We start from the raw sequence: 12,782 nt of genomic DNA, 5'->3' as shown, positions 1-12,782 counted from the left end.
AACTAAACTATTATTAAAATCACTCCCCATTCCAATCCCACGTCGAAGAGCATGCTGGGAAATGTAGTTCCCTGTCCCTTCCTGGCACCGAAGGCCCCGCCCTCCCGAAGCGTTGCATGCCGGGAGCTGTAGTCCCTCCGGCGCAAACTTCCCGCCTCGCGAGCCTCCTTTCCCGCCCCTCCTCCCTCCTTTCCCAGCGTGCCTTTCTCCGCCCCGCGCGCTGATTGGCTGGCGGCGGTGGGCGGCGCATGCGCAGTATCCACGAACCGGGGCCGGAGCTGCTTCCTCGCAACCCTCGAAGCTGGAGAAGCTGAAGCGGCCGAAGGGGAAGGAAAGGAGGACTGGCGGCTTCTGGGAAGGAGAGCGGGAGAAAGGAAGGGACGGAAGAGGCCCTCTGGCAGTTCGGTGAGGGTTTGGCGTCATAGCGCTTAAACGTTACGTCACAGCGGCGTGGTGACGTCAGCAGGGTGCGCGTGACGTAGGGAGAAGGAGGCGGGGCTTCTCTTGTGGGGTTTTGGGGAGGAGGGTCTATAAAGGGCGATCAATGATCATAAGAGCCCTAGTAGACCCCAAGCTGAACGTGAGCCAACAGTGCGACGCTGCAGCTAACGAGTCCAATGCGATTCTAAGCTGCATCAATAGAAGTAAAGTGTCTGGATCAAGGGAAGTAATAGGGCCACTCTATTCTCCTTTGGTCCGGCCTCAGATGCAATGATATTGTGTCCAGTTCTGGGCAACACAGTTCAAAAAGGACATTGAGAAACTGGAGCATCTCCAAAGGAGGGCCACCAAAATGGTGAAGGGTTTGGAAACTATGAAGCCCTATAAGGAACGACTGAGGGAGCTGGGGATGTTTAGCCTGGAGAAGAGGCGGTTAAGAAGTGATATGATAGCCCTGTTTAAATACTTGAAGGGATGTCATATTGAGGAGGGAGCAAGCTTGTTTTCTGCTGCTCCAGAGCAATGGATGCAAGCTCCAGGAAAAGGGATTCCACCTCAACATTAGGAGGAACTTCCTAAGGAGAAGAGTTGTTTGACAGTGGAAGACCTTCCCTTGAAGCGTGGTGGGGTTTCCTTCTTTGGAGGCTTCTAAACAGAGGCTGGATGGCCATCTGTTGGGGGTGGCTTGATTGTGAGTTCCTGCATGGCAAAGGGTTGGACCGGATTATCCTTTGGGATTCTATGATTGCGAGTTCCTGCATGGCAGAAGCGGGTTGCGCTGGATGGCCCTTGAAGGTCTTTCCCAGTTCTATGGTTCTGCATTTCCTATGGCTTCAGTGGTGGTTATTCCCGTCCCTTCATCTCAGTGTGTTGTGAGCAGTGATAATACAGACTGAAAGTGTCAACCGCCTTCTTTCCTTAGAGCAAAAAAAGGTGACTTGTGTTTTTCCTAGGAACCTCCGAAAGTGGCTTTGAAGGCGAAGTGCAATGAAGAACCAAGAGGGGGAAAGTCCGGTCGCCCTCCTTCCTGGCAGCCCTTCCAAAACCAGCCCTTTCCCAGCCTTGGAGGATGGGGACTTGGCAGAAGTCTCTCCAGCCCAGCCGGACGGGTCCAATTCAAAGCCTTTGGTTGATGGAAGTATTGAGAATCCCATCAGCGAGAAGCAGAGCAAAAAGGAAGAGGGTATGTGCCATCGCAGGCTGCATTGCCTTGGTGTTCATATTACTTGTTGTCATACTATTAAACCATTTGTAAGCAGCTGTGAGAGCCTTTGTGGCTGAAGAGCAGGGTATAAATACTATAGATGAAGAAATATGGAAGGCTTTCATGGCCGGCATCCATAGATTTTTGTGGGTCTTTCGGGGTATGTGCCCATGTTCTAGAAGAGTTTATTCCTGACGTTTCGCCAGCATCTGTGGCTTGCATCCATTTCTCTGAAGATGCTGGCGAAACGTGAGGAATAAACTCTTCTAGAACATGGGCACATAGCCCCCAAACCCCACAAAATAAATAAATACATTCCAGTCGGTCATAGGTTAGGAGTAGCTGTAGGACGGAGCATGGCAGTCACAGTGGTGTGAAAGCACATTATATCTGCGGTGTAGATGTACCCATAGGTCCGTGATTTCCCCCAATGCCTTCTGCCTTCCGCAGCCCCTCCGACGGAAGAGCCCGCATCCCAGCCGCACCCCCAGCTTGTCGCCTGCGACGTCTCCGAGGAGCTGAGCCGGCAGTTGGAGGACATCCTGAACACGTACTGCATGGATACCAACCAGGACGGCCCAGGAGAGGACAGTGGCCAGAGCGAGCCGGTCGAGTTGGACGAGGCGGAGAAGTGCCGGAGCGAGTCCCCGAGAAACGGCGAGCCGGAGCAAAGCTGCCCCGAAATAAACGGGGAGAAAGAGGGTCCCCGGGGGGCCGGCGATGAGGGCGGCGAGCGCGACCAGAAACGGACTCAGGAGAAGAAGAAGGCGAAGGGGCTTGGTAAGCGGTTCCAGGCTGACAGCCCTCCTCTCTCCTTTTTAAATCGACGTATGCCTCAGTCTTAAATATTTTGCATTCACCAATGGGTAATTTCTCGGCATCATACTCTTCTTCTAGGGGTGCATTGACACTGTAGAAATAATACAGTTTGACACCACTTTGAGTGCTGTCGCTCTATCCTATGGAAGCCTGGGGTTTGTAGTTTTACAAGGCCTTTAGCCTTCCCTGGCAAAGGATGCTGGTGCCTCAGAGAACTACAAGTGTCGGGATTCTGTAGGATGGAGCATAGTGGTCGCCGTGGTGTGAAAGCGCATTATTTCTGCAGTGTAGATGTACCCATACGTCCGAAACACACTGCAGACATAATCCATCTTGACTTTAACTGCTTGAACTAGCTCAATGCTAAGGAATTCTGGGAACTGTAGTTTTGTCAAGAGAGCTCTGGTGCTACAATAAACTACAATTCCCAGGATTTTCTAGCACTGAGCCAGGGCAGTTAAAGTGGTCTCAGTCTGGATTATTTCCACAGTGTGTTTTGGACCTCCGGCTCTGGTTTCTGTGCCTGTTGAATTCTTTAATTGTGTACGTTTTCTGGCAGCTGTTGGTTCAACTTCTGTTTTTCTAGGTCTCTTTCACACTGTGCCATCATAGCACTTGGATATCACTTGGGGATCCTTGTAATTTCGGGGGGCACTTAACATTTACTGGCAGAGAATTCTCAATACTTCACGAAACTACAAATCCCAGGATCCCATAGGATGCAGCCATGGTCATTAAACTGGTGTCAGATTGCTAAAGTTATGTGGTGTGAAAGTGACCCAGGTCCGGGTTGTGGGAAGGGTGGAGATAAAGAAAACATACCTTCCAAATTCCAATGTCAACGGAATATCCTCTGTGAAATTAGCCTTTCTCCTATATAGCTGCTGAGGCTTTTATTAGTAAGAGGCCAGCTCTTCTGGGCGATTGGAAGACAAGGTGTGGCGAAACAGGTACGACTGCAGGGAAATCTTCCACCAAGAAAGCTTTAGTATTTTTCCGGGTTCTCTTTCTATCTGGCTGCTCCACGGTAAAAATAGTTCTGCTCGAATTGCAGAAGTTTCTCAACTCATGGTGACCTTGTCCTATAAAAACCATGTGAGTTGTCCTTCGTCTGGAAAGAGCCAAGTGTTGGCATCATGGGGCCGGGAGGTGCTCTCCAACTAGAAAATCTGCCTTCCTTTGGGGGGTCAGGTAGGAAGGAGATGCAAGGCCAACATACCCAGAAGACACCAGATCCCATCCAAGTTTGGAAGCTAAGCCAGGTATGGCCTGGTTAGTACTCGGATGGGGGAACACCAATGAGTAACAGGTGTTATAGGCTATATTTCAGAGGAAAGAACTTGCAAAACCACCTTAGGATTCCTTACCTAAGAAAACCCTGTGAAATTCATGGGTTGCCATATGTCACCAGGTACAAGAAGAAGGTATTGAATACCTCTTCCTCCTCCCCAATAAAGTAACATATGCAAGTTTTAGCCTAAGTTATGCCTGAATATGTTGCCTCCTCTTTCAATAGGCCCCATAAAGACAGGCCAAAATAAAGCTGCTTCGGGTCACTTTGGAGGTTTGCTGTTTCAATGATGCATGCATACTAAGAGTCTGGAAGCCGCACCATGATCCAGTCCTAAGGGCTAGAGTGCAGCTTTGGCGCAGCTTCTGGACCCTTAACACGCATGCATCATTGAAACAGCATACCTCCAAAGTGATCCAAAGCAGCTTTATTTTGGCCTGTCTGTATAGGGTCTAAAATCTACCATTTTTATAGCTCTCCAGTTTCGCCACAACCTTGAACACACCTCCGCTTTGTCGTTTGCATTCCAGGTAAAGAAATCACGCTGCTGATGCAGACCCTGAACACTCTCAGCACATCCGAGGAGAAGCTGGCAGCCCTGTGCAAGAAGTACGCCGAACTGGTTAGTTTCTAGCAAGACAAGAGGGAAGCATGGAGGGATGGGAAGGCAGGAGGAGCCACTGGGATGGCGTCCAGTTTGTCTCGTTCTCATTTACTAGGACAACCTGATGGTCATGGGGAGTAGTGTGTATTTGTGTGTTTAAGTCTTTGTGATTTGGGATGAGCCGCAGCCATTTCAAAGCCAGAAAGATAAAGCAAGCCATTGCTGGTATCAAGGCCAAATAGCCATGGCTTTTGTCCCATTTAGGAGTTGACACGGCAGGACATATTTGGAATGTTTTTATTTTATATGCGCAAAGTCCACTTTTAGAGTTTATGGTTTTTGTAGCTCAGTTAACCCCCAAGATGTTATGTTCGCCCGAGTGCAGCTTCCCAGACTCACACGGTTCAACCTTCAGGCAGGATTATTTCTCATTTATCAGAATTTATAAACACATTTTTCTTTTCCCTTTCTCATACCGCCCCTTTCTCTTCCTTGCACTAACTAAGCAGTTTCCGCAAATGATCTTGGTTGAGTTTAACTCCTTTTCTAACTTATCTCAGTACCTGTGTCTGAGCTCACAGTTCTAAACATTCCTAAAACATACTGTCGCTATTACATATCCCATGGCAGGTTTGTATGGAGATGTACAGTCTTTCTGGACCTTCACTTTTTTCCTTTGTACAACTAGTGCCTGGGAAACTCCTTGGACCCGCAACCCTTTAGTGCTGTAGAGTGGCTCATGGCTGTTCTTTCTATTCTTGTCAGCTGGAAGAGCATAGAAACTCTCAGAAGCAGATGAAGATCCTGCAGAAGAAGCAGAGCCAGCTGGTCCAGGAGAAGGATCATCTCCGGAGTGAACACAGCAAAGCCATTTTGGCCCGGAGCAAGCTGGAAAGCCTGTGCCGGGAGCTGCAGAGGCACAACCGCACCCTCAAGGCAAGTGAGACCTGTCTCTCCCATCATCCCACCCCAGCTTTGGGAATGGCCACTATTTGTCAAAGCCTTGTGTAGTTGTCCTACTGCCATTGTCCCACTCCAAACACATCCACCTCACCTGCTTTTGACTTTTGGACAGTCTGACTGCCTTGTTTGTCTGCCTCTGTCTAGGAGGAAGGTGTCCAGCGAGCCCGTGAGGAAGAAGAGAAGCGGAAGGAGGTGACGTCTCACTTCCAGGTGACGCTCAACGACATCCAGTTGCAGATGGAACAGCACAATGAGAGGAACTCCAAACTGCGGGAGGAGAATATGGAGCTGGCCGAAAGGCTGAAGAAGCTCATTGAGCAGTATGAGCTGCGGGAAGAGGTGAGTTACCTGCCCTGAGTGGTGAGGGGTGCCTCTGAGGAGGAGCCCTGGAATACATGTGTCTGCTTGGGGCTGGGGGAAAGAAGAGCCCCTATAACTCCACAGACTCTGTTTCGTAGGACATAATTGCAGGGGAGACTTGGGAGGAAAGTCTATGTAAGATATTCATTATTCCAATGGTTGTTTTTGGGATGGTTCGTAATAATGCGACAGAGATCTACCTCTGCTTGTGGAAGTGAGCACTTTTTCAGACACAGCAAGGCGGGATCCAGAATCTTTTTATACAGTATTTTTCTTTACTCTGTTTTTTTAAATCCTGTACTGAGAGAAAGGTAGACATGCATTAAATAGCTAAATATAAATAAGTAAGTAAGTAAAATGGCTTCTGGGTGGCACTGCTGTTATCTCTGCCTGTCAAACCTAAACAGTCATGCAGGGATGTGTGTATGTGTGCACGTGTGTCCTGGGAGATTTCTCTTGTGCCGTCCTCTGCCTGGTCAGTGTCATTCCCCTGAGCTCCTGTTTGGTATGCTATGGAATGAAGTATGGTCTTGCCCCTTGACTATTCATAGAATCATAGAGCTGTTTGGAATCACAGGGGTACTGGTACTCTCAAATCCTGGAAAGTGGTCATGCTTTTCTCTTGGAAGGTAGGAGCCGGTTTCCCATTTCCATGCTTTGGGATATTGCTGCTAAAAGCAGCCTCATGCTTCCGTTTTGGAGTGTCCCTTGCCTTTGGCTGATCAGCCCTCTTGCATTTCTGTTGTACAGCACATCGACAAGGTCTTCAAACACAAGGACCTGCAGCAGCAGCTGGTGGACGCCAAACTCCAGCAAGCCCAAGAGATGCTGAAAGAGGCTGAGGAGCGACACCAGCGAGAGAAGGACTTTGTGAGTCTCCATTTTACTTGTAGAGCAGCAGTTTGGGGCAGGGACATTGGGGGATCGGTGTTCACAAAAACAACATGGGATGCTCTCATGTATCCTGTTTTCTCCACCCCAAGTCCATATACTTTGGGAGCGAAATGCCTAGTTTGAACCATCTCAGATAATTTCCATTTGAATTAATGGGAACTGTGACTTAATGACTGACTTAGGTTATGTTGCTTTTCATGGGTCTAGTCTAAATAGGGCTAACACTGGATTTAACTTTTGCTATTTCCTGCAGTGAAAGCTGGATCTGATCTTGCTTGCTTCTTAACATGAATATTATGGGATGAAGATTCCATAGTGTTTAGCAGCATTTTAACCATGTCCCATAGATATGACGGGTTCATTTCTTACTCTCTGCTCCATTCCTTCTCTTAGCTGCTGAAAGAAGCGGTGGAGTCCCAACGCATGTGTGAATTGATGAAACAACAGGAGACGCACCTCAAGCAGCAGGTGAGCAGCCCTGGGGCTCTTTTCTCTCTTCTTCACTTCTGCCTAAGGGATAAAAAGTAACATGATTTCACCTTTCTGGGGAGATGATAAGTTCAGCGGCCACCTGTTAGTAAGCTCAACCACTGACGATAGAAGCGATTGAAGGAACAGGGTGGGCACATGGTGACCTATGGGCTGCAGGTAGGTCCCCAACCCCATCCTTTTGTGCACCCTTCCAGTCAATGATGTTAGCTTTCCTGAACAATTTCCAGAGCTCTCAATAATGGTATCAGGTTTAGCCCACTTGATTTAAACGCTAAACACTTTTGATTTAATGATTTAAACACTTTTGAAGCTTTATGTGAAAATTAGTTTGCTAAAATATTTGGGGTATTTCTAACAGCATAAGAGATTAGCGTGTGTTCCCCTTACGTGTAACAAAAGTGGTTACTCTTGAAAGATCACTATTTTTAGGATACGTAGCTATGGGAGAAATGTTCTCTCTCTTTTCACAGTCGCACCTGTTCAGTGGGGTGCTAAAGAAATTGCTGTAAAGCCTCCTCTGCTCCTTTCTCAATCCTTTTTCTTCCTCCTCCTCCTCTTTCCCATCTTAGCTGGCCCTCTACACCGAGAAGTTTGAAGAGTTTCAGAACACGCTTTCGAAAAGCAGCGAGGTGTTCACTACCTTCAAGCAAGAAATGGAGAAGGTATGTTGCATTACTGGAGCCTTCAGCTCAAGGCTGAGGTGTTTGAGGTCAGGAGCTCTAGAGTCATCTCTATTTTAGTACTGACATGGGCCAAAATCTTGGAAAGGCCTCTTCTGCATCCAGTGGATGTTGGCATTCGGCGAGTCTATGAATCTTTCCTTGGAAGGCAGTGCCTGCAAGTCAAAGTTGACAGTGCTGATCTAGATAAAGCAAGAAGTTTTGTTTTTGTTGCAATAAACCATCATGGCTTTCCCCATGAAAAATCGTGACTTGCTGTGCACCAAGAAGACGGAGTCAGAGTCGCTTGCTAACTCTCATGCCTTTCCTCCCCCCTTTCTTCCCTTGTTTGTGTTTGCAATGGTGTTTGCAGATGACAAAGAAGATTAAGAAGCTAGAGAAAGAAACCACCATGTATCGCTCACGCTGGGAAAGCAGCAACAAAGCCCTTCTGGAAATGGCAGAAGAGGTAACGTGGCTACTCTCTTCTTACCTCTCTCTAGAGCAGCAGTGGGCAAAATGCCATTTTGTGGCCCCTGAAGCCACCCACCAATCCTCCAAAGCCACCCACCTCCTATGTTTTAAAGAAGTTGTCATGGTTTCTTTTTCACCTTCACTGAAGAAATTACCAGTCACTCCTTTGATGGTTTTGGAATAAGAAATCCTAAGTGATCTTCTGCCAAAGTGGTTGCAGTGCTCCTGGTGTCGCAGGAATTGTCTTTCCTCTTCAGTCCTCCTCCTCATTTGGCGTTCTTTGCCAAAACCGTGTCATATAAGCAAAGTCATACGGCCACCTTGCATTTTTGCTTTTGCCCCTTGCTGCACCAAATTAAGATTCACCCTCCGTAGACTCCTGGTTTTTCTCATTGAAGTCAGCCTAGCTCTCTGACCTTGCTTCACAGTTGGCTTATGGCCACTGCAGGGAAAGTCAGCCCAGAAATGGGGTGTTCCCCCCTCCGTACTTTTGCTCTTTGTAGCTGTTGGGGACTAAAAATTCCAGAGCAATCTGAAAGCCAGGAGAAAAGGGGTGAAAGGAGGAGTGTATGTGTTCCAGCACTTTCCATATCCAAACAATGTTCTTTCGTTGCTGCTGCTGTGACAGAGATTTTAAAACACTAAACATTTAAAAAAAATAAAACTCATTAAAATATATATTTTTTAAAAGCATATAAAAAAGCTTACAGAGCAAATTAGGGCACAGAAGATATTTCTCAAAGGTAGTAAAATTCCTTGATAACTAGTTCCCTTATATTACTTGAGTTAATATTATTATTATTATTGGTCCTCCCTTCCCTGTGGCTGTATGGAAGGATGCTCTTATGTGATATTTTACTCCATCTTTTGATGCTTGTATCTTTTAAAATGCTAACTCAAGTTTTTCAAATCATTGATTTGTCCATATATAAACGTTGGACCATAGGCTACTGGACCTAGCAGTTATTTCCTTGCTTGTAATGGCCAAAGTGGTGGTAATGGAGATATTCATTTCTTACCCTCCTCTCCCCATGGATTGAGGTGCAGAACAACAACAGATTAACAAATCTGTTGGGGGCCACTTTGGTGACTCCTTCCAAATTGTTTACTCTTTGCTTTTGTTGTTGTTGATCTGCCTTGGGAAAACAAGGTGAAAATGAGCCATGAAAAGTAATCTTTTTAAAAAATGATTTTAATGACTTTTTGAAATGACTTTCTTGTTTTAAGAAAACCCTCCGGGACAAAGAACTCGAAGGCCTACAGGTGAAGATCCAGCGCCTCGAGAAACTGTGCCGGGCCCTCCAGACGGAGCGCAATGACCTGAACAAAAAGGTCCAGGACCTGTGTGCCCTCACCTCTTCCCCAGTCACTACGGAGCCAATCCAGGGATCGCCAAAAGAGCCCTCCCCAGGCAGCTTGGAGGAGCTGACCCCGCAGGGCGCGGCCGCAGCCGGGGAGTGCCTTGCTCCAGCCCAGGCGGCGACAGCATGCCTCACTGGACCAGCCGAGCAGCTTGGCGGACCAAGCATAGGTGCCTGCCCACCTCCGGACGAGGCCGAAGAAGCAGCAGTCCCAGCTGAGTAAAGGAGGCCGAAGGTAGGGTGGCTAGCAGACCTCTGCAGAGACTGGTCCATTTCCCATTCTGGGCCTCAGGGCTGGATATGGGGAGACAAGGAAGTTCAGCCCTTTTGGGGAAATGCAGCAAGGCAGAGGGGAGAGTGCGGGCGAAGGTTTTCTAGATCAAAGCTTTTTGACAATACCGAAGGCTCTCTTTCTCTCTCTCTCTCTCTTTATTTTGCTTCATTGTTTTTTTAAGAATCTGTCTTATCGATATTCTACGACACGGAGTCATTTCCAGGGCGGCCTCCACTTTTTTATATACAGATAATTATAAACTCGGTCAATCCACTTCTCTCTCTCTGTGTTGCGTGAGCAGGCTAAGTGTGTGTGGCGATTCCACTGAAAGACCTTCTCAAGAAAGGGAATTTGGGGTGGTGGGGAATTGGCCACCCCAACCTTTCCCTTGCCCCAAATATTCCACATTAATGGTGTCCCTCTGGGTGCTGTGCAGACTTAAAAGCGGAGCGGACATCACAGGGAGCAATGCTTTCTTTCCCTCCTAAGGTTTTTTTCCCCCCTCCTCACCCTAAAACAAAACCACAACTTCACCCAGTTTAACAACTAGTACAGGAGACTCAGGAGTGTGCTATTTTTGTCGGTTGTTGTTGGGTTTCTTTTTAAAAAGCAGGGTTTCTTCTTCTTCGTCTTCCCAGAAAGAGGAGAATAAAATGGATGCGTGGTGTCGTTTCGTGGGAACAGACAGAGAGGGGCTGCTTCCCCCGAGGAGAGCTGCGAGGTGTGTGTTTGTGTGTGTGTGTTTGCGGGCTTGTCCCCTTTAGGACTTTGCTACTTCCAGAACCTTTAACGTCTTCAATAGCCTTACAACTCCACAGTTGCCTCGATGCTTAATATGCACACACACGCACAACATGATGTACGTATATTAAAAAAAAGAACTTGATCCAAAGGTTTTACTTCCTTACGTGTTTTTGCACATGATGGTTGTCCGCGCGCCTGTCGTGGCATGCGAGAAGTCCTTGGTTTTGGGGAGGGGGGCAGTTGCATGGAGGTGAGACCCCCCCTCCAATGTATTAACCTCCCCTCTTTGGGACCTCAGTACGAAACCTGTCATAGGCCTTGAGATTCAGGAAGATGAAACCTAGCCTCTTATTCCAGACAGTGAGCCCAGGAAATGTAGATCCAAACTCGGGGATGGGGCTGACCACTGGAACTTCCTTGGCAGTGTCTGGGCTTCCTTTCCTTGACCTCAAGCAGCACTCCGGACAGGTCACCGTCTCTTTCTGGAGTCCCTGCAGCTGTGGCAAGGGGTTGGCCCTAAATCCCCATCCTTGTTAGTTTTGGATTTCTCTCTGTCTCAGAAGCCCAGTCGACAACCTTAATTTGTGCCACTTTTGGCCAGTTTTTGCAGCCAGGTGCAAACCTGGCAGCTGCGTTGCAAAACCTTAGTCGAATCAAAGGTCCAGGAGTGGGAATCGTGCAACCCTTTATTGTCAGAGGTCCAAAACGCACTGCAGAGGTAATCCAGTTTAACTGCCCTGGTTCAATGCAAGGGAATTATGGAAACTGTGGTTTTGCGGGACATTTAGCCTTCTCTGTCAGAGAGCTCTGGTGCCACAATAAACTACAACCAGATTAGAATAAACTACAACTACAACCGGACTGTAACTTCCAGTTTTCCTCAGCCTTGCCTGATGGGAGCTGCAGTCCGACAGTATTTGGAAGGTTCTTATCACAACCTCTTTGTGCTTCAAAGAGGTTTGGGATTTAGGTAATGAGTTTTGTAACCATCTTTAAACTTGTTCAAACTGACAGATCAGCACCCCAGTTTCTCAGGCGGTTTGCTTTTCTTTCCTGGGCCCCATGCTACGAAAGGGATTAAATTCCCCCAAATCCCCTCCGCAGGAGCCTTCCTGGCAGGGCTGTCCAAAAGCCAAGTGAATGTATAAGGAGACCACAGCTTTGCTCCCGACGGTTATGATCTGAGCCGAAGCGACCAGAGTTTTCTCTCGGCTTCTGCTTTTTTCAAGGAAAACAGAAACAAAAACAAAAAACCCTTTTGACTTCTTTCTCTTTCTTTAAACGCTGTGGTATAAATAGCCTATAATCAGATCTGTTGTATGTATCTTTGTATCCGATAAAAATGAACATAAACTTGATCCTGGGTGTGGCGTCTGCTTTTTTCTTTCCTTGTCGCCACTTTTTGGGGGTTTATGGAGCTGCGATTTCCAGATTCCACCATCAGTTATTGATCAAGGTAGTCAATAATTGTCAATATCATCAATAATCGTTCTCAGTTTCACAGCCTGCAAGATGTTACTAGCTGGAAACGCAGACCACGGACAACTTGTTTTCTGTCGAAGAATCGAGGCATCAAAGTCGCATCCGACAGTGTGGCATGTCCCAAGCATTAAACAATCACAATTATACTAAACACTAAATAATAATAGTTATAATGGCACAGTCTACCAGATATTACTCGCTGGAGTTTTAGGCTGCATCTGCACTGTAGAAATAAAACAGATTGACACCGGTTTAATTGCCAGAGCAAAAAGTGAATGAATTCTGGGGACTATAGTTTGGTGAGATGTTTGGCCTTCTCTGTCAGAGAGCTCTGGAGCCACAACAAACAACAGTTTGTACCTCTTTTTTCCATCCTTGGCCAAAAAAACCAACACAAAACCAGGATTTCCACTAGACAGAGCACCAGCACTTTAAACTGGGATGAAACCGCATTATCTTCTCCACCGGGGAAGAGGAATCTGTTGCTTTTCCAGGGATGTACTACAACAAATGACAGTATTTGCCCTTACGGAAACCATTCTTGCCTATAGGGAAACGCTGGGCAAATATTCTCCAATGGTTCCCTATGGGCAAATATTCTCCAGTGTTTCCCTAAGGGCAAGGATTCTCCAATTATTCTGTATGGGCAAATATTTTCTAATAATCCTCTATGGACAAGTGTTCTCCCATGATTCCCTATGGGCAAATATTCTCCAATGC

General features: G+C 47.2%; 1 protein-coding gene across 2 annotated transcripts; it reads left to right on the top strand.

Annotated features, from left to right (window-relative positions):
• The first annotated feature begins 248 nt into the window (after positions 1-248).
• TXLNA (taxilin alpha) lies at positions 249-11,938 on the top strand. 2 transcript variants are annotated; one of them, XM_042440619.1, is made up of 12 exons: positions 249-405; positions 1,395-1,624; positions 2,096-2,425; positions 4,286-4,377; positions 5,125-5,295; positions 5,467-5,661; positions 6,433-6,552; positions 6,970-7,044; positions 7,638-7,730; positions 8,101-8,196; positions 9,429-9,797; positions 10,475-11,938. In XM_042440619.1, the coding sequence occupies exons 2-11, from the start codon at positions 1,429-1,431 to the stop codon at positions 9,783-9,785; spliced, it is 1,725 nt and encodes a 574-aa protein (XP_042296553.1). In that variant the 5' UTR covers positions 249-405; positions 1,395-1,428; the 3' UTR covers positions 9,786-9,797; positions 10,475-11,938. The 2 variants fall into 2 exon arrangements, with proteins under 2 accessions (XP_042296553.1, XP_042296552.1); XM_042440618.1 differs by having other exon boundaries at positions 9,429-11,938.
• The last annotated feature ends 844 nt before the right edge of the window (positions 11,939-12,782 follow it).

Source organism: Sceloporus undulatus, chromosome 9, assembly GCF_019175285.1.
Source record: "Sceloporus undulatus isolate JIND9_A2432 ecotype Alabama chromosome 9, SceUnd_v1.1, whole genome shotgun sequence".
Classification (NCBI taxonomy): domain Eukaryota; kingdom Metazoa; phylum Chordata; class Lepidosauria; order Squamata; family Phrynosomatidae; genus Sceloporus; species Sceloporus undulatus.
The sequence above is the reverse complement of the archived record's forward strand: the minus strand, read 5'-3'. Positions and strand labels throughout refer to the sequence as shown.

Bases quoted from the DNA above. Each gene is read 5' to 3' on its own strand.
- TXLNA (XM_042440619.1), top strand. From the start codon at position 1,429: ATGAAGAACCAAGAGGGGGAAAGTCCGGTCGCCCTCCTTCCTGGCAGC. The intron at 4,378-5,124 runs GTTAGTTTCTAG...TATTCTTGTCAG, and splicing joins GCAAGAAGTACGCCGAACTG to CTGGAAGAGCATAGAAACTC. The intron at 6,553-6,969 runs GTGAGTCTCCAT...TCCTTCTCTTAG, and splicing joins ACCAGCGAGAGAAGGACTTT to CTGCTGAAAGAAGCGGTGGA.